The sequence below is a fragment of the Salvelinus namaycush genome, chromosome 37 (genome assembly GCF_016432855.1).
Source record: "Salvelinus namaycush isolate Seneca chromosome 37, SaNama_1.0, whole genome shotgun sequence".
In the NCBI taxonomy this organism is placed as follows: domain Eukaryota; kingdom Metazoa; phylum Chordata; class Actinopteri; order Salmoniformes; family Salmonidae; genus Salvelinus; species Salvelinus namaycush.
Window position 1 is genome coordinate 11,811,614 of NC_052343.1, and position 21,462 is coordinate 11,833,075.

At 42.6% G+C, this 21,462-nt stretch overlaps 1 protein-coding gene across 3 annotated transcripts; it reads right to left on the reverse strand.

The window, feature by feature from the left end:
- Nucleotides 1-23: 23 nt before the first annotated feature.
- Nucleotides 24-21,124, reverse strand: LOC120031286 (ral guanine nucleotide dissociation stimulator-like 2). Of its 3 annotated transcripts, XM_038976967.1 has the most exons (20): nucleotides 20,884-21,124; nucleotides 19,226-19,395; nucleotides 10,742-10,789; nucleotides 10,537-10,620; nucleotides 10,103-10,266; nucleotides 9,833-9,889; nucleotides 9,439-9,632; nucleotides 9,010-9,116; nucleotides 8,087-8,302; nucleotides 7,265-7,368; nucleotides 6,429-6,513; nucleotides 5,483-5,542; nucleotides 5,080-5,166; nucleotides 4,903-4,935; nucleotides 4,479-4,600; nucleotides 4,295-4,384; nucleotides 3,089-3,182; nucleotides 2,570-2,794; nucleotides 2,237-2,351; nucleotides 24-2,141 (listed from the first exon to the last, which is right to left on the reverse strand). In XM_038976967.1, the coding sequence occupies exons 2-20, from the start codon at nucleotides 19,382-19,384 to the stop codon at nucleotides 1,969-1,971; spliced, it is 2,217 nt and encodes a 738-aa protein (XP_038832895.1). In that variant the 5' UTR covers nucleotides 19,385-19,395; nucleotides 20,884-21,124; the 3' UTR covers nucleotides 24-1,968. The 3 variants fall into 3 exon arrangements, with proteins under 3 accessions (XP_038832895.1, XP_038832896.1, XP_038832897.1); XM_038976968.1 differs by lacking the exon at nucleotides 10,742-10,789; XM_038976969.1 differs by lacking the exons at nucleotides 10,742-10,789; nucleotides 19,226-19,395; nucleotides 20,884-21,124 and adding an exon at nucleotides 12,198-12,420.
- Nucleotides 21,125-21,462: the final 338 nt, after the last annotated feature.

The following is a 21,462-nucleotide window of genomic DNA, read 5'->3' on the forward strand; positions in this document are numbered from 1 at the left end:
TAGATACTAAACCACAGTCTGAATCTTTTATATGTACATCTTTGTACATTTATTTGGTAAGAATAGACACAGCAGAATTACAGCACACATCCGGGGAGTTGCATAGAAATTGCTCATATTACCTTCGCATCAAAATGCATTCATAGAAGAAAAAAAATGTATCACACAAAAACAAATAGGGCATATGTAGTGCATAAACATGCCAGCTTATACAGCACTGTGAATGTACATCATATGTACTGTACATTCCAATGCATACATCACAGAGGCTTCATGTCAAATGGCACCCTATTAAGCGCACTACTTTTGACCAGGGCCCATGGGGCCCATGCTTCAGTCTTAGTAGAGACTTCAACAGCACTGGGTAGTATGGCCAGAGTTCATCAGTTAGGGCCTTCCACAATCCGCTCCCCATGCGCCCTTATGCATACAGGTTTTCCTTCCTACTGGTCTCATCCTCATGGGATAGAAGCAGAGCCTTCTGCAAAACCCTCTACATTCAGTTCCTGGACTAAAGCCATTGCATAATGAAACCTTATAGCTGTCAGATCTCTATCAAACGTCAGAGAAAATATAAATTAAACATCATTCAGTGATTGGTGAGAATACCTCACTAACCTGGCATGGGTCTTTGAGGACTGACTTTGGGAGCACTGGTTGAATTACACTTCAGGCAGACTTCCATTCCAACTACCAACTAAATTCAGAGACCATTGATAAAGATTAGTTTATTCTGTATTGAAAAGTTTAGCATTAAGGTGCAATGGTAGACATCTTTAAAATACGCACAACATAGTCTGGACTGTCATTAGTGTCTTCACATGAATTGTTTAGGTTAAGAGTTTGTGGGTTGATGTTGTTATGCCTAATGGTTAGTACTCAAAATATGACTTCTATATGGGAGTGGCAAGGCTGTATATGTAAATGTGTTGTATTTTACATAAGATACTACCGGAGCTATCATTCAATATGTATGCACAAAACCCAAGTGAAATTATCATGTTTATCTTTGTAACGTCTTGGCCCATTTGAAATGGTTGCAATTTGGGGCAATTTCATACATTTCCTGTTACTTCAAAATGAATAACATGTATTTCTGACACTTGTTGATTGCTCCTTGTGAATGTAAACACAATCCTGACATCATCAACACATAAAAAAACATATGCATACACAAAGTACATAGTTAAAACATTTTGATGAACCCCGTGCTTTGCTATAATGAGAGGTTTCAGTGACTCTGTCTGTCACTTATTCAGATGCATTATGTCATAATGTCAGCCCAGTGCTCTCCCCACCATTCATATTCTTGAAACGCCTTGCATACTTATATATGCGTCATGCTGCTTGTATCTACTCTCTATGGAGAAATGTTAAACTTTGTTGTGGTCATGGTCAATTCAAGGAGGTCATATCGCCCAAATACTTTGATTTAATGAAGTTCTCTACTATCAACTCATCTCTATGATGGAACCTGAGGCACATTCCTCAAATACTCAAGATGATTTGGATTCCTCAGTTGCTCTTGGTTACAAGGCTATTCCATTTGGTTAAATAGGAAATTAGATGCCAATGGTCAGAGAGACTTAAGGAACAGCACCATTCACCATCAGTTAAAGATTTGCATTGGTCTTGTTCTCGGTGTATATTTGCAGTAGTATGCATTGCCAACGAGAGACACATGCACCCTTCTACACTAATGGCCTTCCATTAGTGTACACAAACGGGCAGCATATTTATTGAAATGTCCCAGGTAAGAACACGTTCATCAAACAAGCTCAGACAGGTTTCGGGATACATTTTGCTTGAACAAGCTCGGTCAGAATGTGTTTCCACTTAGGAAAAAGATTAGGAAAGACAAGGCCACATCTCACTGAGATATCTGCCTGCATTCTTATTGTGACCTGTCCTTGAGAAGAACTAGCTACATTATGTCTCAGATGTAGCCTATTTGGGAAAGAGTCATTGTCAAAAAAACAGTCTCCGGCCCTTTGCTTTGATTCGAGGAAATGTGGCACTGGTTTCTGTGCTGATTGGTTGTGAGCGAAAAGGAGTGTTGCCTCCTTGTCTGCGCAGCAGGAAGTCCACACTAGAGGAAGTCATGGCATAGAAGACGTTTCCTGTGGCAGGGATGACCAACTCTACAGGGCAGAACAAGAAAAGTCATCACTACAATCAATATGAACAGAGAACTGTTAAAGTGACTTCGCATGGTTGGGTTGAGAAATGTCTTTACCCTTTCCCTCGGGCAATAGTTGGATGAGCTCATATCTGGATGCCTGTTTGGTGTCCTGACTGTGTTTTTCTAAGGCAGAACTGATCACAGTGGGCGTCTTGTCATTGTTTGTCACCTGAGGAAACAGAGAAGAAGAATGACAATGATACCAGACAGCTTGACTCCTAGTTGTAATATCCTGTGTACAACCTGAGGAAATATTTTGGATAACTATCATCAACAGATATTTGTGGATTAAAGTAAATAGTCATGAGTGCAGGGTGCAGTGCAGTGTATAATTTGATACCAAAAAAGGCAAATATCTCAAAATATGTCATTCTCTCGGCTCAGTACCAGTATGCTTCTGTACATATTCCCATCTTGTAAATCCATCCGTATCCTGACGATCCGCATATCAGGCCCAGACACTTTGTTGTTATTGGTGGGATTGTTGCCACAGGAGACTGATCGACGATGTGATTTGACGGGAGTGGATGGTGTCAATGCAGACGGGATGGGGTCATTGGTGGGATGGGAGGAGTCAACATCCAGACAGGAAACTGAGGGGGATTTCATATGCTGAAATAATAATAGTGAAGAAAATAATTTTTTAAAACACACTTACTGATATGACAAGATAAAAAGTGGCTGTTCCGTGAAGGCCAAAGCAAATAAAAAGACACAGAAGAGAATTAAAAGATCAAAGATCTTCCTCTTTTAAAAGTGTAAACAGCAATACTTACTTTGCAATAACTACGAGTATTTGTACCTGAATAGTAATTACATGCTCTGCAATTTTAGCTGGCAATGCAAATATATTTTTGGGAAAGTACGTAAAATAACTGTAAATATTAGGTCTTATTTTGCAATTACCTTAGTGAATTTGGAAAGAAAGTGACAGACGGGGGAGGGGAAGTCAAAAAGACTATCACTGTCAGCAACAAGGCTGGTCCTGGAGGAATTCAGGCTGTAAGGAGATGAGAGAATCATTTCATGTATGTTCATCATGCACCGTAATCTGCATGACAACAACCTACAAAACATCTTACTCAACCCCTGAGAAATACATAGTAAATGTCTAAGTTTGGCTTTCAGCTCTTTCCAATGTTGTATGTTAATTTACCAGCTCTTGCACTGTGTGAGGATATTTTTAATGGAAAAAAGTACGGAGGACTTACCACCAGACCCTCCCAAGTCAATTTTCCACAACTGATTACTTATGGCCACGTTACTACAAATTTGACAGTCAAATATGTGGACACCCCTTCAAATTAGTGGTTTCGGCTATTTCAGCCACACCCGTTGCTGACAGGTGTATGAAATCGAGCACACTGCCATGCAATCTCCATAGACAAACATTGGCAGTAGAAGGGCCTTACTGAAGAGCTTAGTGACTTTCAATGTGGCACCGTCATAGGATGTCACCTTTACAACAAGTCAGGTCACCAAATTTCTGTCCTGCTACAGCTATACGTACTGTTATTGTGAAGTGGAAACATCTAGGAGCAACAACGGCTCAGCCACGACGAGGTAGGCCACACAAGGTCACAGAACGGGACTGCCTAGTGCTGAAAAAAAGCGAGGTCCATACAGAAATGGTTTGTCGAGATCGGTGTGGAAGAACTTGACTGGCCTACACAGAGCCCTGACCTCAACCTCAACCCCATTCAACACCTTTGGGATGAATTAGAACGCCAACTGCGAGCCAGGCCTAATCGACCAACATCAGTGCCCGACCTTACTAATGCTCTTGTGGCTGAATGGAAGCAAGTCCCTGCAGCAATGTTTCAACATCTAGTGGAAAGCCTTCCCAGAAGAGTGGAGGACATTATAGCAGCAAAGGCGAGACCAACTCCATATTAATGCCTGTGATTTTGGACTGAGATGTTTGACGTGCAGGTGTCCACATACTTTTGGGTCATGTAGTGTAGTATAGTTCACAGAAAATGCTGACTGGCCATTCTTTTACAATAGTACTGAGCCCATATAACCAATGTATTTCACTATACATAGTGAAAGGTATCTGCAGTGAATACTACTGCCATGTTGTGTGTAGAGTGTAATAATAGGCCTCATTACTTTGGGCACCGTGTGATGATCACTGTAGGGTTCAGGGTACGACCAGAGCTCGGTTCGCACGGCACCTCGATTTCATTGGACAGTCTGTAACTGCAGACATCATGTAATGTGATTAGCGATCATCATAGTTGTAGTGTTCCGTTTGAAATAACATGTATAAAACCAAAAGATAATCACGGCTTACCTTTCTTCTTCATTTAACGAGGGTACACTTTGGTACCACTGTAGGAATTCCTCGTCAGTGATGAAAACACAGTTTTTACAGGAGGACTGCAGTAGTCGGATCTGAGCTAAAACCTCAAACTCCTGCAAAGAGAAAAACAAATAATTATGAACATCAAATGACTCTCCAGTACCAATGGGACATTATCAGTTGAAATGCTCGCAGTTAAACATTAATATGTGCATGGATGCACTGCTTCAGAGTTCAATACACTGCCACACGTTTAATGAGAGGCACAACAGAAAAGCAATTTATGAAGACCATCTGCTGTGTTGAGCCAGAGGCTAATGAATTGGTCTGGATCCTGGAATAACTCAACATGTGGACAATGGGTGATGAGGAATTTAAACAGCAGCAGTACAAAGGCCCTGACGGCATCACTTACTCGTCTCCTCTTGTCAAAGTTGACGTAGCCGTTCTGAAACGGAGGAACAGGATATTATGTCACTGTCAATTCAACGTTTTGGTAAACCAACTACAACTTCACCACCAGAGCTTATGACCAGCTTCCTGTTGATGGACACATTATGAGGGATAAATGACTGTATATGAAGGGACTCACCTCTAGTCTGTCTTTGACGGCCGTGTCCAGCATGGTGAGGTCTGTGAGGAAGATCCCCAGGTAGGGTACTGTGCCCTGGGCACTGGACTGTGTGAGAGAGGGGAGGGGTGGAGAATAATGAAAAACAGAGGCATGGGGCTTCAGGCTTCCCAGACACAGATGAAGCCTACTCAATGCATGCTCAGTGGAGAACCTTGGGTTAAGACCGGTGAATGTACTGTATATCAAGTTGTCCTTACTTAAACATCAACGATCTATTGAAGAAATACCAGCATTGCATTACGTTACATCAGCAAAGGGTTATTTGATGCCCTTCGTACAGTATATTCCATGCTTCTTCCTTCAAAGCAAAATGATAATGAGCTTTGTGAGTGACTTCAAACTCGCTTATAGGAGCACTTACCCCTATCTGTCTCCTGTTGTTCATCTTGCCGTCCAGGTTGGCGAACTTCGAAGTGCCCTCCTGAAAAACACAGACAAACATCTAAGCATGACAATCTGGAACACAATCTAGAATTTAGAACCATGGCTATGTGCTCTAAAACCCTGTGTAGTAACTGGGTAGTAGGCCCTCAATTCCAGACAAACTGAGAGGGTAAGGAAGCAGCTTGCTTGGTAAATTATCAAAGCACAGCTTTGTGATATCAGTGTGATATCTTTCCAACATCAAAGCCTGGAGTGAAGCTTTCAAATGAAAGCTCCGTCAAATGTTTAGATGAATTCCTGTGTGGATGCCTTGGTGAAATTGCAGCTAATGTAAGGTATTGATGCATGCACAACGTATAAACAGTGAATGAAAATGCTGCTAATCCTACCGATTTCCAGCCCCCCCTGTCAGAAACTCACAATGCATCCTAAACGCAATACATGTTTAGAAACGGGTGAATTTAGATTGACAGGACGTTGACATTGAGAGGCTGTACACCCCCAGATGAAGCCTTCCTCTGGGTTATAAGGCATGATTCATGATTCAGTCATTTTTAGCCCTGGAGAAGTGCTTACTCTGGATCTGTGTAGTGCAACCGCTCTTGAACGTATATATATATATATATATATGAATTTGAGATGAGTAAAACACGTTTGGTGTGATCTGTGACGACACTTCACATGAGACCTGTCCTTAGCTCATATTGCTTGTATTATGGGATGTCTGTCAGAGCACTGTGTGTGTCTGTGTCTCCGTGTGTGTGTGTGTGTGTGTGTGTGTGTGTGTGTGTGTGTGTGTGTGTGTGTGTGTGTGTGTGTGTGTGTGTGTGTGTGTGTGTGTGTGTATGTACATACAGTACGTGCGTGCGTGTTGTGTGTGTGTGTGTACGTGTGTGCAGTAACTCTCAATCACTGTGACTCACCTCTTTCAGCAGCTCCCTGCTCTGGGAGTAGTTGTTCTTCTCAGAGAAAATGTTGGACAGCTCCTCGTATCTCCTCACTGCTTCCCTGTCAGACAGAGTCACATGACAACAACAATGAGCCATGCACCCAAAAAGGGTATTAGGGGCCTGGACATTTCTCTGCTGTCTACTGGGCCTTACTATAATCCACATCCAAGCGAATCAGCGAGCCATGATTAGTTTAGCTACGATTGGGGAAATTATAACAAGATGAGATGATCAACTGCTGTAGTGTTTTGGAACGTTGAATATGTTTGACTGTGGGAAAGGATGGTGTTATATCAATGACCATGTGATTAAATTCCTGAGTTTTTGAAATGGCTGTGTTGTAAAAAAGAAAAGAAAAAAGAAGACAATGATAGTGTTACGAGAATGACAATGTTATAGAAATGACAATACTTTTAAAATATCTGCAATACAAGTACGTTTTGCTGTGGCCTAGGGTGGTCAAGTGGTCTAGGCTGCTGCCTCCAGTGCATATGTACCGCTGTAGCATGAGTTCAAATCAGGCCGCCCATTTCAACACGCTCTCCTTTACCTAGAACCAAAAAGGGTTCTTCAGCTTTCCGCATAGAAGAACCCCTTTTGGTTCCAGGTAGAACCCTTTTGGGTTCCATGTAGAACGGGTTCTACCAGGAACCAAAAAGGGTTCTCCTATGGGGACAGCCGCAGAACCCTTTTGGAACCCTTTTTTCTAAGAGTGTATCACTCTCTATCCAATAAACATACAAGGACATTTAAAATTAAAATAAAGTATGTTTTTCTGTTATACCAATCGAAATGCTTCCTCCACCAACCTGTCAGTTTCTAGCCACGTCCTCCTTAGTCTGTGTACAGGGTTACTCTGCAGGGCAGACACGATGGCGTAGAGAGACGAAAAGTTTTTCCTGGCTCTGCATTCCTGTTGAAACACACACAGGACAGCATTGTCTGAGAATACCTGCAGCCGGATCAATGGGGTTGTTTGGCACTCACTGTCTGACATGGTCAATTATGTACATTCATAAAGTGACTTCTCCCCCAAAAACCTGTTGATGAGGTGACGTGAGTGTTTTGGCAACAAATCGTGATATCTAGGCTGAGAGTGTGTGTGAGATTGTGTGTGTTTCCAAACAAGTTCCTTCACACACACAGGAGCTAGCTAGGCTTTTAGTCGTGAAGGAGAGAGAGGTCTGGCAGTGACTCAGCTTGCTCATGTGTCCATAACAACCTGCGGACGGTGTGTGTGGGGGGGGGGGGGGGGGGGGGGGGTCAGCAAGTAAGCAAGAAAGTGTATGTGATTGTGTGTGTGGAGTCAGCAGGAACAGCCCTGCTGCGAGCTGCTAATGTTCTCCTAAGTTACAGGATGGCAGTACTACATCTACTGTGAGCACCTTTACAGAGAGAGGAAAGTATTATGCGGAAAGTCAAGTACAGTGTAGTCTTGTTAATGTTTTGAGAAAGACAGCTTAGTATTCTGCTCCCCACTCTCTACTTCAACTCAAAATCCCAAACCCATTGCTGTTGTGTCCTTGAGCGAGGTATTTAACCTTGAAATTCCTCCAGAGGAATGCTGCTTCCAAACTCTACGGGTGTGTGTGGACAATAAAGTTATTCTATTGTAATGATGACCAGCTGACCTCTGCCACGCTGATCCATTTCTCCAGAAGGCAGGCTCTCTGCTGGCTGCGGAGCTGCGTGGGCCACAGGCACGAAGCCATCACGGCACTGGCCAGCCGGTTGAACTGGCGTACAGTGGCCCGGACGGACCAACATACACCCTCGCGGCCTTTCTTGTCCCTCTGAGACCACAGGGAGCCCAGGCAGTGGTACGGTACCAGACGCACAAACAGTTCCTGTTAGGAGAGAGTGGGGGAAGAGGTACGGAGTGAGTGAGTGAGTGAGTGAGTGAGTGAGTGAGTGAGTGAGTGAGTGAGTGAGTGAGTGAGTGAGTGAGTGAGTGAGTGAGTGAGTGAGTGAGTGAGTGAGTGAGTGAGTGAGTGAGTGAGTGAGTGAGTGAGTGAGTGAGTGAGTGAGTGAGTGAGTGAGTGAGTGAGTGAGTGAGTGAGTGAGTGAGTGAGTGAGTGAGTGAGTGAGTGAGTGAGTGAGTGAGGGACCAGGATTGAGGGAATAAGAGGTAGAGTGAGTAAAGATTGAGAGAGAGAGACAGAGAAAGAGAGACACAGAGAGACACCAAGAGAGACAGAGAGAGAGACAGAGAAAGAGAGACACAGAGACACCAAGAGAGACAGAGAGAGAGAGACACAGAGAGAGACACAGAGAGAGACAGTCAGACAGACAGAGAGAGAGAGAGAAAGAGAGACAGAGACAGAGACAGAGACACTGAGAGAGAAACCGAGAGGGACAGTCAGACAGAGAGAGCAAGGCATAGCCAGAGAGATTGCAAGTGGCAAACATGTCCAGTATGAGTAAGAAAGGGTCAGAGAGACGTAACAATAGAAAAAGAGGAACACAATTAAGACTGTAGTAAAGTGCATGTTCCCATTATCTATACAAGGTTAGGAGGAGTAATGATACTGTAGGGGTCAGAGGTTAAACCCACCGTTTCTATCTTGGTGAGCTGCTCAGCGATCAGCCCAGCGGGGAAGCCCAGGATTTTGGTGGGATCAAACTTAGTGGGGTCAGCAGGAGGGCTGGGGGTGGTCCTATCTAAACGACAGAGATGATTCAATACTAATCCCAATGAATGTAGGTCTATATTAACTGATACAAATGAAAGGCTTATTCAGTCGGGTTGGCAGTGGAAAGGCACATTAGGGTGGTTGTTACAGAAGCAGGTTCCACCATATTTGGATGGTAGACAGCAGACAATGGGAATAGAACACTAAAGATCATCACAGAAAACTACTGGAAACAATTTGGAGGAGAGTTCTGCCCATATAGATATCTACGGTTATGCCACCCACAAAATCCTCATATAACCTCAGGTTGGCAGTGCCATGACTGTCATAAACCCAGAGTGTATACTGACCTGAACTAGAGTCATGCAGTAGGGCCTGTTCACTGAGCTCCTCTGCCAGTCTGAGGAGGCGACCCCTGATCTCTGTTCCAGAGGGGTCGGAGGGCAGCAGGGGGGCCAGGCGCAGCAGAAGACCAGGCTCTCCCAGAGAGCGGAAGTCCTCAGGATACTCCAACAACCACATACTGAACACCATACACACCGCTCTGGGAGAGGGAGAGAGGAACGGGAGAAAATTTATACAAATGCATGAAGTTTGTGCACGCACGCACGCACGCACGCACGCACGCACACACACACACACACACACACACACACACACACACACACACACACACACACACACACACACACACACACACACACACACACACACAGGACAGGGGTGATATAGTATTAGACTCACCTGTTGAAGGGTTGCCTAATCTGACTCTTTGTACTTTCTCCTGGTGGATGTTGCAATCTGGAGAAAGAGGGAAGAAAATAGAAATAAATAGAGAGACAAAAGTTCCTTTGAGAGAAAAAAAAGCTGAATAAGAGATGGTTTCTTCAGGGCAAAGCAGAGGCATCACAACGTCTCCTTTCCTTCCCTTGGTCTTTCTACAGCACTTCAAAAACGTTTTGTAACACTATATACAACCGGTGTGCAATGCATTGTTTCCTCTGTCTTCCCTACCTGTCGATGAGGATATCCAGCACTCTCTTGGTGGAGGTAAAGGAGCGATAGGTGGAGAGGAAGATGGTGATGAAGGAGGAGTCTCCCATGGCGAAGGAGTGGAGGAGGTGCTGAACCAGCTTCTCCTCTGTTCCCGCCTTCACACACTGCGAACGAGAGCTGGACTGGAGGGAGGGAGAGACAGAGAGAGAGAGAGAGAGAGAGAGAGAGAGAGAGAGAGAGAGAGAGAGAGAGAGAGAGAGAGAGAGAGAGAGAGAGAGAGAGAGAGAGAGAGAGAGAGAAAGAGAGAGAGAGAAAGCGAGAGAGGGGGGACATAGAGCAAGAAATAGAGAGATTTATAACAATTTTACAATTCAGACAAAGATAACATGTAAGGATGTAAGGTGTAATTAAACTGTAATTTCTGTGCAGTGTATTATGGTATGTATTCTCACTGTTGCACTGGTGGGGGCGCCATGCTGTTGCTTCACCACTACATTGTATATCACTCCGTCCTCTTCCTCCTCCAACACAGTAGACTGAGGAAGAGAGAAAGAGTATGATTCAGTAAAACACGTGCATAACTCATACTCTCGCACAAACCTCCCACTGTCACCAAAATCTAGTTATTCATGCATATCTCAAGTTGCATTGACCTACCAAGTCCAGAGGACAGTACCAAGTTGTCTTCATGGGGGAAGTCTCCCCCTGTGGAATACAATAACATCCAATAAATATAAGTACTGTCACATGACCAGAACCAGAACCTTAGTTACCCATGAAGCATATTATGTTATTAGAATTGTACAATAATAAACAGGAATATTGAGGAGTTTCAGAGGGCAGTTTAACAGAAAATATCTGAATGGGTTGAAAAGAGAAAACAAACAAACATGGGTGAAATATTACCAGAATCTGATAAGGTCGTAAGTGAAGTACGTCTTAAAACAAAACAATACACAGTAAATTGTAAATGCAACTAAACCGATAGATCACAACATCTTTCATATGTTTTGGAACACAAACAATGCATCATTTCAACAGAAATTATAACATTACATGAAATACACTTGCCATCTGAATACTTGCAAAACAGCTGTGATACTGTACTGAAATGACCTGCTCACAGATTCACCGAACCATTCCATGACATAGGCCGACTATGAGTAAAATAGCAAAACATCCTAATGTACCTGGGGGGTAATATATTAATGGATATATCAGTTTACACTTCCCCTGACATTTACACCCATGAAAATGTGATTTTCCATGCCGAAAAATGCATGCATCACTAGTCTGACATCAACAATCCATACCAGTTTCACAAACAGAAGTCCGACTGGTCATATGTGAATCCTTCAACATGTAAACCATAACAACGTCAACACGTTTAAAAGCTATTTAGGGCATTGCACTGCCTCCTTTTGCAGTAACTTCCCCCTTCAGTTGAGATCCAACCACAATAGGATGATGAGCAATATCGAGGTCAACATATAAGTGCAAATGCATTAAGCTCAAAGCAGGTCATATAGAACACTGACCAGACATCACAGTTATGCAACAACTGCTGTATCCTATAACGTGTCTATCAATTTCCTTTTTTTACATGTGAAGGTGCCTTCTATAATCACCTTCAGTAACCACTTCCTCATTCAAATGAACTGGAGTACCAAAGGCCCATGCTCAGTTATGCATCATTTTCATTCAAAGTGCAAGTATCTTATTTTTGGGCTCCCGAGTGGCGCAGCGGTCTAAGGCACTGCATCTCAGTGCTAGAGGCGTCACTACAGACCCTGGTTAGATTCTAGGCTGTATCACAACCGGACGTGATTGGGAATCCCATAGGGCGGTGGAAAATTGGCCCAGCGTCGTCCGGGTTAGAGTTTGGCCGGAGTAGGCCGTCATTGTAAATAAGAATTTGTTCTTAACTGGCTTGCCTAGTTAAATAAAGGTTAATTCAAAATAAAATAAAAATCCATAGTCCCTCTATTACCATGACATGTTGCTCTACCTACTGCAGCATGTTTCTGTTGTTGATCTCATATCTGTCTGTTGCGCTTTCTCTTTCCCCCCTATCTGTATCTGATTGACATTGACCCAAAAAAACACAAGTTACCTTTGTCTCGACAAGTCCAGACAGGCTACAAGCCTTTAGCTTCTTTGAGAACTTCACAAGAAAGCCACAAACACCATCTTGTCCACTTTCTTTCATCTGCCTTTTTAGTTTCCTATTTCCTCCTTCACCGTCGTTTTTCGATGACCGAGGGATTGTTTGTCTTTGTCTTTCAGTTGATCTGGCTCTCGGACTTAACACACAAACACACCTGGAGCCGTCATTAGGTAGGGCCAACCCCTCTGTGTGCCTGCGTCACATGGACACACCCATAACACACACAGAGATAGACGTATACAAACGTATACACACACTCACTCACACACCCAGGCACAGACAGACAGACGGACGGACGGACGGACGGACGGACGGACGGACAGACAGACAGACAGACAGACAGACAGACAGACAGACAGACAGACAGACAGACAGACAGACAGACAGACAGACAGACAGACAGACAGACAGACAGACAGACAGACAGACAGACAGACAGACAGACAGACAGACAGACAGACAGACAGACAGACATAATACATACACACACAGGAGAGGGATGATATAATATTAGAATCAACTGGTGAACACACAGGGGACTCACATAGCCTACACACAATGAGAAGGCCTGCAGCGATTGGCTGAACAATACCTTCTCTCTTTCAATCCCTCCTTCCTTCTCTCCCACTCTCTTTCCCTGTGTGAATGACCTACGTGTGTAACTAAACCTGTTTGACTACCTCTCTTCCTACAATGAATAGAGTACATTTAGAGGCAGACCTAATTGACTAAACTCATCCTCCATCATCAACATTTCAACAAACCTGCTCTGAGGATCATTACATCCTCTGACACTTTTTTAAATGTTATTTATTTCACCTTTATTTAACCAGGTAGGCCAGTTGAGAACAATTTCTCATTTACAACTGCGACCTGGCCAAGATAAAGCAAAGCAGTGCGACACAAACAACAACACAGAGTTACACATGGGATAAACAGACGTACAGTCAATAACACAATAGAAAAATCTATATACCGTGTGTGCAAATGTAGTAAGATTAGGGAGGTAAGGCAATAAATTGGCCATAGTGGCGAAATAATTACAATTTAGCATTAACACTGGAGTGATACATGTGCAGATGATGATGTGCAAGTAGAGATACTGGGGTGCAAAAGAGCAAAAAAAATAACAATATGGGGATGAGGTAGTTGGGTGGGCTATTTACAGATGGGCTGTGTACAGGTGCTGTGATCGGTAGGCTGCTCTGACCTGTTAATATGTGACATATGCTAATGACAGTTCAGAAACGTTCCAAGTCAACTACTAAAGCAGAAAACACGCCCTGTTTACTCAACGGGTTAACGACACTAGCGGGCGAGCACATGTTGACACACAGGTGGAGACTTTCACAGCCTCACAATGATAGACTGGTTCAGGTTACAGCCTGTTAGCACTAGTAGAAGCTAGGTCTGGCTGTTAGCATAAGCAAATGTTAGCATGTTAACCAGGGAGGAGGTCAGAGACCTGGCAGTGTGGTGCCAGGACAACCACATCTCCCTCAATGTGAGCAAGACAAAGGAGCTGATCGTGGACTACAGGAAAAGGAGGGCTGAACAGGCCCCCATTAACATCCACGGGGCTGTAGTGGAGCGGGTCGAGAGTTTCAAGTTCCTTGGTGTCCACACCAACAAACTATCATGGTCCAAACACACCAAAACAGTAGTGAAGAGGGCACAACAACACCTTTTCCCCCTCACGAGACTGAAAAGTTTTGGCATGGGTCACCAGATCCTCAAAAAGTTCTACAGCTGCACCATCGAGAGCATACTGACCGATTGCATCACTGCCTGGTATGGCAACTGCTCGGCATCTGACTGTAAGGCGCTACAGAGGGTAGTGCGTACAGCCGAGTGCATCACTGGGGCCAAGCTTCCTGCCATCCAGGACCTATATACTAGGCGGTGTCAGAGGAAGGTCCAAAAAAATGGTCAAAGACTCCAGTCTCCCTAGTCATAGACTGTTCTCTCTGCTACCACACGGCAAGCGGTACTGGAGCCCCACGTCTAGGTCCAAAAGGCTCCTTAACAGCTTCTACCCCCAAGCCATAAGACTGATGAACAATTAATCAAATGGCCACCCAGACAATTTACATTGACACCCCCACCTTTGTTTTTACACTGCTGCTACTCACTGTTTATTATCTATGCATAGTCACTTTACCCCTACCTATATGTACAAATTACTGCGACTAACCTGTACATTGACTCGGTACCGGCACCCCCTGTATATAGCCTCGTTATTGTTATTTTATTGTGTTACTTTTTTTCATTTTTACTTGAGTTAATTTAGTAAATATTTTCTTAACTCTATTTCTTGAACTGTATTGTTGGTTAAGGGCTTGTAAGTAAGCATTTCATGGTAAGGTCTACCTACACCTGTTGTATTTGACAGTGGTGGAAAAAGTACCCAACTGTCATACTTGAGTAAAAGTAAAGATACCCTAATAGAAAATGGCTCCAGTAAAAGTAAAAGTCACCCAGTAAAATTTTACTTGAGTAAAAGTCTAAAAGTATTTGGTTTAAAATATACTTAAGTATCAAAAGTAAAAGAATACATAATTTCAAATTCCTTATATTAAGCAAACCAGATGGCAGCATTTTCTTGTTTCTTTTATTTACGGAAAGCCACGGGCACACTCCAACATTCAGACATCATTTACAAACAAAGTATGTGTGTTTGGTGACTCTGCCAGATCAGAGACAGAGGGATGACCAGGGATGTTCTCTGTTTAGTGAGTCCTCCAGATCAGAGGCAGTAGGGATGACCAGGGATGTTCTCTGTTTAGTGAGTCCTCCAGATCAGAGGCAGTAGGGATGACCAGGGATGTTCTCTGTTTAGTGAGTCCTCCAGATCAGAGGCAGTAGGGATGACCAGGGATGTTCTCTGTTTAGTGACTCTGGCAGATCAGAGACAGAGGGATGACCAGGGATGTTCTCTGTTTAGTGACTCTGCCAGATCAGAGACAGAGGGATGACCAGGGATGTTCTCTGTTTGGTGACTCTGCCAGATCAGAGACAGGGGGATGACCAGGGATGTTCTCTGTTTGGTGACTCTGCCAGATCAGAGACAGAGGGATGACCGGGGATGTTCTCTGTTTGGTGACTCTGCCAGATCAGAGACAGAGGGATGACCAGGGATGTTCAGTTGATAAGTGCGTGAATTGAACTATTTTCCTGTCCTGCTAAGCATTCAAAATGTAACGAGTACTTTCGGGTGTCAAGGAAAATATATGGAGTAAAAAGTACAATATTTTCTTAAGGAATGTAGTGAAGTAAAAGTAATCAAAAATATAAATAGTAAAGTAAAATACAGATACCCCCAAAAAACGACATAAGTAGTACTTTAAAGTATTTTTACTGAGGTACTTTACAACATTGGTATTCGGTGCATGTGACAAATAAAATTTTATTTGAACTCTAGCTAGCATAGACTACTAGCCTTTGTTAGCCTTTTGTAGCTCTGTTTACCGGCACCTATAAACACACTGTCTGCACACATATGACTATGCAACAGACAGAAGGAAGGTTGTGTAAATATATGGACTGCAAACCAGTTGAAGAGGATTTCTAGCCTTGGTTTATTCAGCTCAATGTACACAGAAAGAACATAGAACACAGGACTTTTGGAGATTATTATTTGTGTGTTGTCATTAATGCTAGCCTACACAGGTCACGAAAAACAGAGAAGCCTTTTTACTGTAGGCCTAAAGTAGCACTGTGCATTCAACTAATCAGGGTGTTATGAACTAGGCTAACAGCACAGTCGTTGTTTCTAAGGGACTGCAGTTGTAAAAGTGAGGTTAAATACAACTTGTTTACATTTTTAACATACAGTAGGTCTTCTGTAGGCCTCCTTTTCCATGGTATTGTGTTTTTGTCTCAAGCAGTAGGTCTAAGGTTAAGTTTACCCACAATTCTTCCTGGTACAGTTAGCTACAGTATAACCACTTACTTGGGACCATCCACATCAACCTCAACCAACCACAATAATCACATCTCAGTCTGTGAGTGGCGATGGAACAGAGGCATCAATGAGGATGTCTAATATTGTGGCATGTAACAACCCCTACAGTGTTTATGTTCTACCAAATGCGCAAAATCTTTGAATCTGTTCGAGTGCATTTTCCCCAACAATCAATACAAGCACTTGGCTGCTCCGCTGTAAGGAAAAGCTGGCTCAGGGAGCAGATGATAATAATTATGGAAGTAAGTGGCTGAGGTTCATTCCATGAGAAACATCTTGATAAGGAAATTTGCTTGACTCTCCTCAGATACCGCATCATTCAAATCTCCCATTTTGTCTGCTCATGTTTACAGATTTTGTCCAATGTTTTCTTTTGTTCGCCCACTTTTTCCATCGTTGCTAGTTTTAACTCAATGTTTATACTCTTTATGTGGAACCTCTCTCATGATTCAACATGCTCCTTGTCTCTATATTTCCATATTTTCTCTCCATAGAGGAAGTACATAATGAGCGGAGACAAACACAGGAAGCAGGATGTGCTGTCGTGACGAGCTGCTATTGTTTCTCTTTCTCTTTCCCTCACAACCCGGCCTTCTCTGACCACTACGATAGGCAATGGTGCAGGGGGGGAAAGAGCCTCACCATCTTCATCCCCTGTCTTTACACAGTGTCAAGTTCTACTTCCGTCACTTGTTTGTCAACATCAGACATTTTGGGATTTGTCCCTTTAAATAAGTATCTATGGTTGTTATACAGTATGAACAAATGGGTACGTGAGCAAATGGGAGGCTATTGTCATGTGAAAACGTAATCCCACCGCTGACACAAATATTGCTGACTACTTTACACAGCAATACAATTGGGGCTCGTAAATATATCATCTGAAGTTTTATTTAAAGATGCCTATTGTTTTTTTTTTTCAGCTCCTTTGCTCTCCCTCTCGGGCTCCCACCCCTTCCTCCCATCTTTCCCCGCTCTTCTTCTCACGCTTTCATCTGTGCATCCCATGGTACCCTCTCTACTCTTTAAAGTGAGCCCTGGTGCTATGCTAGAGCTGCTCTACTTCCTTATATCAAAGTCTTATCTGAAATCTCTTTTAAAGCTTTGGTTCATAAGGCTGTTTTAACTATCAGGGTCATATCGGCAAGACACTTTGTTTCTTGTTCAGAATGAATATTCAGTAGACTATATGGGTCACCACAGAACTATGTGACAAACTATAGGCCCCATTTTAAGATAAGCGGAAATACTAGTGAAATGATTCCACCAAGCTATACCTGCAAAACAAATGTAGCTCATATCTATGAAACCTGACCTAAAGAACATGCTTCCCTGTGTGGAAAAGTTTCATTGTCTGCAGGGGGATGGATTGTCATTGTGAGGCCTGAGCCCATTGTCTAAATCCATTCACATGCATCTAAGTTTCCCTCATTAAAGAGTGAGCAAGTGGCTTGATTCTATTCCACTTAATAGAATGTCCTCTGAAACCCGGCCTATGATATCTGAGTGGAGATGGGGATGTGGCAGGTGTACAACACACAACACATAGACCCACCGGCTGGTGGCCACCCGTAGATTATTTAACACGAGACACTTGGTACAGTGGTCATGTCATGTGGCACAAACAGAACAAGAGGGAAGTTACCACTGCAGCTGGTGTCTGAGTCAGTGTGACTTCTTTTTATAGCCCCGGGGAGTTTCTTGAGACTGCATGCTAAGTGAACTCAAAGCCAATGAGACGAGCATCATGTGCACTATGCACTAAAGCCAAGTAGCAAGTGTATGAGAGTTAGTCAATGGGAAATGATGGAGTTAATTGATATGTAATTAAGAGACAATCAACAAAATGGCAATCACGCTTTCATCTTAAATTGACCTGATACGGTCTGCAATTATTGGGTGAATATAATGATTTGTCAAATCAAAGTGATGAAATTACATAGGCCTAAGTGTCATAAATGAAGTAGTATAATATCTCACAATGGAAACAATTATCTGTGTACTTTAGGGTTGAAAAAGAGTAAAACCCAGACATCAGTGACAGAACAACAAGGCTGCTATGTGAGTAGAGTAGAATAACCCAGAAATGGACTGCCACAACTAGTCTGATAAAAGCTTTACAGCCTCTGTCTCGGCCAGTGGAACATAAACAAAGGTTAAACATGGTGAGAAAAACCTGCGTGCCGTCAACCTGTCCAGGTTTGCACACTTTCAAAACAACCAACACAACCCTTTTTGTTTCAGGGGAATTCAACTGGATATAAATAAATAGTGAATTATATTAGAAAATACATGTAATATGCTCATAAAAGTAATGCTCAAGAAAGCAACATCTTAGCAAAAATGTTACAGTAGTCTACTTGGAATCTCAAGACATGAGCATTTTATTCAATGTGTGGTGGTCAAACATCATATCATTCACTGGCATGTTTTGATGGAAAGTACCTCCTCTTTAGTGTCTGTCTTTGAAATCAAAATGACCAACCACATCTGCTGTTTACTCAAGGAACTGGTAGGAGAGCCCTGTTACCACGGTTTCACAGACCACTGCTCTAATACCCTAACCCCCTACACTGGTTGGTCTGAGGAATGGAGGGGGGGGGCAGGACCGAGTTTGGGAAACCCTGCTCTACACTATACTTGCTTGTTTTGTCACATAAACTGAAAATAGGCAAACTATTAGAATTTTAGCAACCAGGAAATGGCAGAGCGATTTCTGCACAGTACATCTTTAAATTATATGACACAGATGTGCTTCTGTATCACATCAGCCATTTATTGGATTCACCATATCAGGTAAATGTTTTTAATATGAGACCACTGGAGAAAGTTTGCTATATGAGAGAACAAGAAACAGTGCCCCCGATAACTTTACAGGTATTAAAGTGCAACTGCACCTTGATGTCTCTATCATCACAATGAAACTACTACTGCATTTTAATTGCTGTGAATGAGTTACTTACAGTACATGTTCCTAATCAAGTTAATCAAATATAAAATCACTTCCAACCTCAGAGGAGTCCAGTCCAGTACTGTCAGTCACTTGCCCTGATTGGCTGCTGAGGGGAACATCGTCAGGCGCTAAAGGCCGGTAGCCAATGAGGGGTACATCCCTTGACTCCACCCCTGGCAGGTCCATCCCACCTGTTCGCATACTACGAGGGATCATGGTGCCGACAGCTAGAGACACAAAATAAACAATAGGCACATATGAGGTTAATTGGTTATAATTTCAATTTTCAACTCAGAAAATGTCATAGTTTATGGACTTTAACCAACCCGGAAAGGCATAAAAAAAATAAACACAATAGTATATATACCCTACAATAAAAATAATTGTGTACCAAAGCTTTGGTGGTAGCAGTTGATTTGTTTACATGATGATTTACATTTCACTGTGCCCTGCTCCAGCATTGAATTTGAATGCCAGCTCTTCCTTCCTTTTCCCTTCTCCCTCCCTGAGATGTGGATTGCCATGATGATGGAAATCTAGAAAACACTGTTACACTGTAGGGCAGGAGGAAGATGTTGACATGTACCACTATATATATATTTAGAGACAGCAGATATTCATGCGATGATGCATTGCTGATTCACATTAATGAAACTGTGTCAGGACATTTTTTGCCAAGCAAGTGTGGTGTAGGCTACTGTGTAGGAATGTACAGCATATGGATATGTCAGAAGACTTGCTGTTCTTGTATGGTTAATGTCATTACTTCAGTAATGATGCTAAAGGTGTTTAAATAGGTGGAACAAACATTTTGTGTTTCATCTTTATCTGTATAATTAAGGGTTTGCTATTGTTATTTTATTTTACTGCTGCTCTTTAATTATTTGTTACTTTATTTCTTTTTTTGTTGTATTTTTCTTAAAACTGCATTGTTGGTTAAGGGCTTGTAAGTAAGTATTTCACTGTAAGGTCTACCTGTTGTATTCGGCGCATGTGACAAATACAATTTGATTCAATTTGTTTTGGGCTACCTGTTATAAATAGCTTTTTGTCTGTGAAATGAAACACACTTTTCTACCCTACATGCACTGTTATACAATAGGCTTATATGGGACACCAATCAACTCAATCACATCATCTTTGGAAACATGGTACTAAACTTTTAAATGTATGTCAGTCTTGAAGGCATGCATATAATTAGGCCTAGTGTTATTAAAAAATATATATTGGTAATAGGAAAACATATCTGTAAAATGTGTCTAAATAATGACTGTTAGTTTGTCATCAGAATCAACCAACGGTTATCCAAAGGTCTGAATAACTTCCATTCATGACATTGCTGCCTTTTTGAGGAAGGCAAACATTACATGTTGGTCTGCATGAGTGAGTCCACACTGTAACTAGGCTACAGATGGTCACACCCCAATTGCATATGTTCCCTTTCAATTCAACCAACCGATGGGTGGTGCTGTATTGACTTCTCAACCAAATTGTGTTCACCTTCAATCATAGGAAACAAGACACTATAGGTGTTAAGCGGAATATGATGATAAAGTTTGCGTGTAAAGCATTTGTTTCTTTAGTAACCAAATACATAAGGTTTAGGCCTATTTATAGAATGCCATGTGATATTCAATGTTATGAGGGCCCTGCAATTAAAGAGATGATGAAAATACAAAGGGTCATTCATGGCTGTATCATATGAACGAACTTACTGAATGTTGCGTGTCCAACTATGGTCAGCTAAATTCCGCCAGCATTGGATATCTGTAGTGTCTGCCGCAATGGAATATACGGTAACCGGTTAGTGGACGAATATCGCGCTCATCCGTTCCAGCACCGACGTCGGAAGAGAGTATCTCTCCCCCTCTATCAGTATCTGTGTCCCCCTCTGGTCGCCTGTCAAGCTTCTATCGGCTGATAGCAGCACTGAGCACATTCGTGTGCAGCACACTCCGTCACTGCTCTCTCTCTGTGCTCTGACGGCGCAGTCCCTGTAGACTTGTGCTCAGCGCGTTTAGCAACATAGCCTACACTTGTCTCGCTGGCTGAGAGAGGGGGAAAAAGTGGTCATCTCGGAAATATAGTCCATGTGGACTGTGTGTGGTGTACAATATAAAAACTGTCAAGTCATCTATGGGCTCCTAAAATTAGGGTTTAAGAACAAAACCAATAATTCCCTATGGAAATAGGCTATCTGTCACATTTTTTCCCCAATGCTGACAGTATGGGGAAACATTTCCAAAAGGAAATTGACCCAACACTGCTGGAAGGCATTACAGGGTGTCATGCCC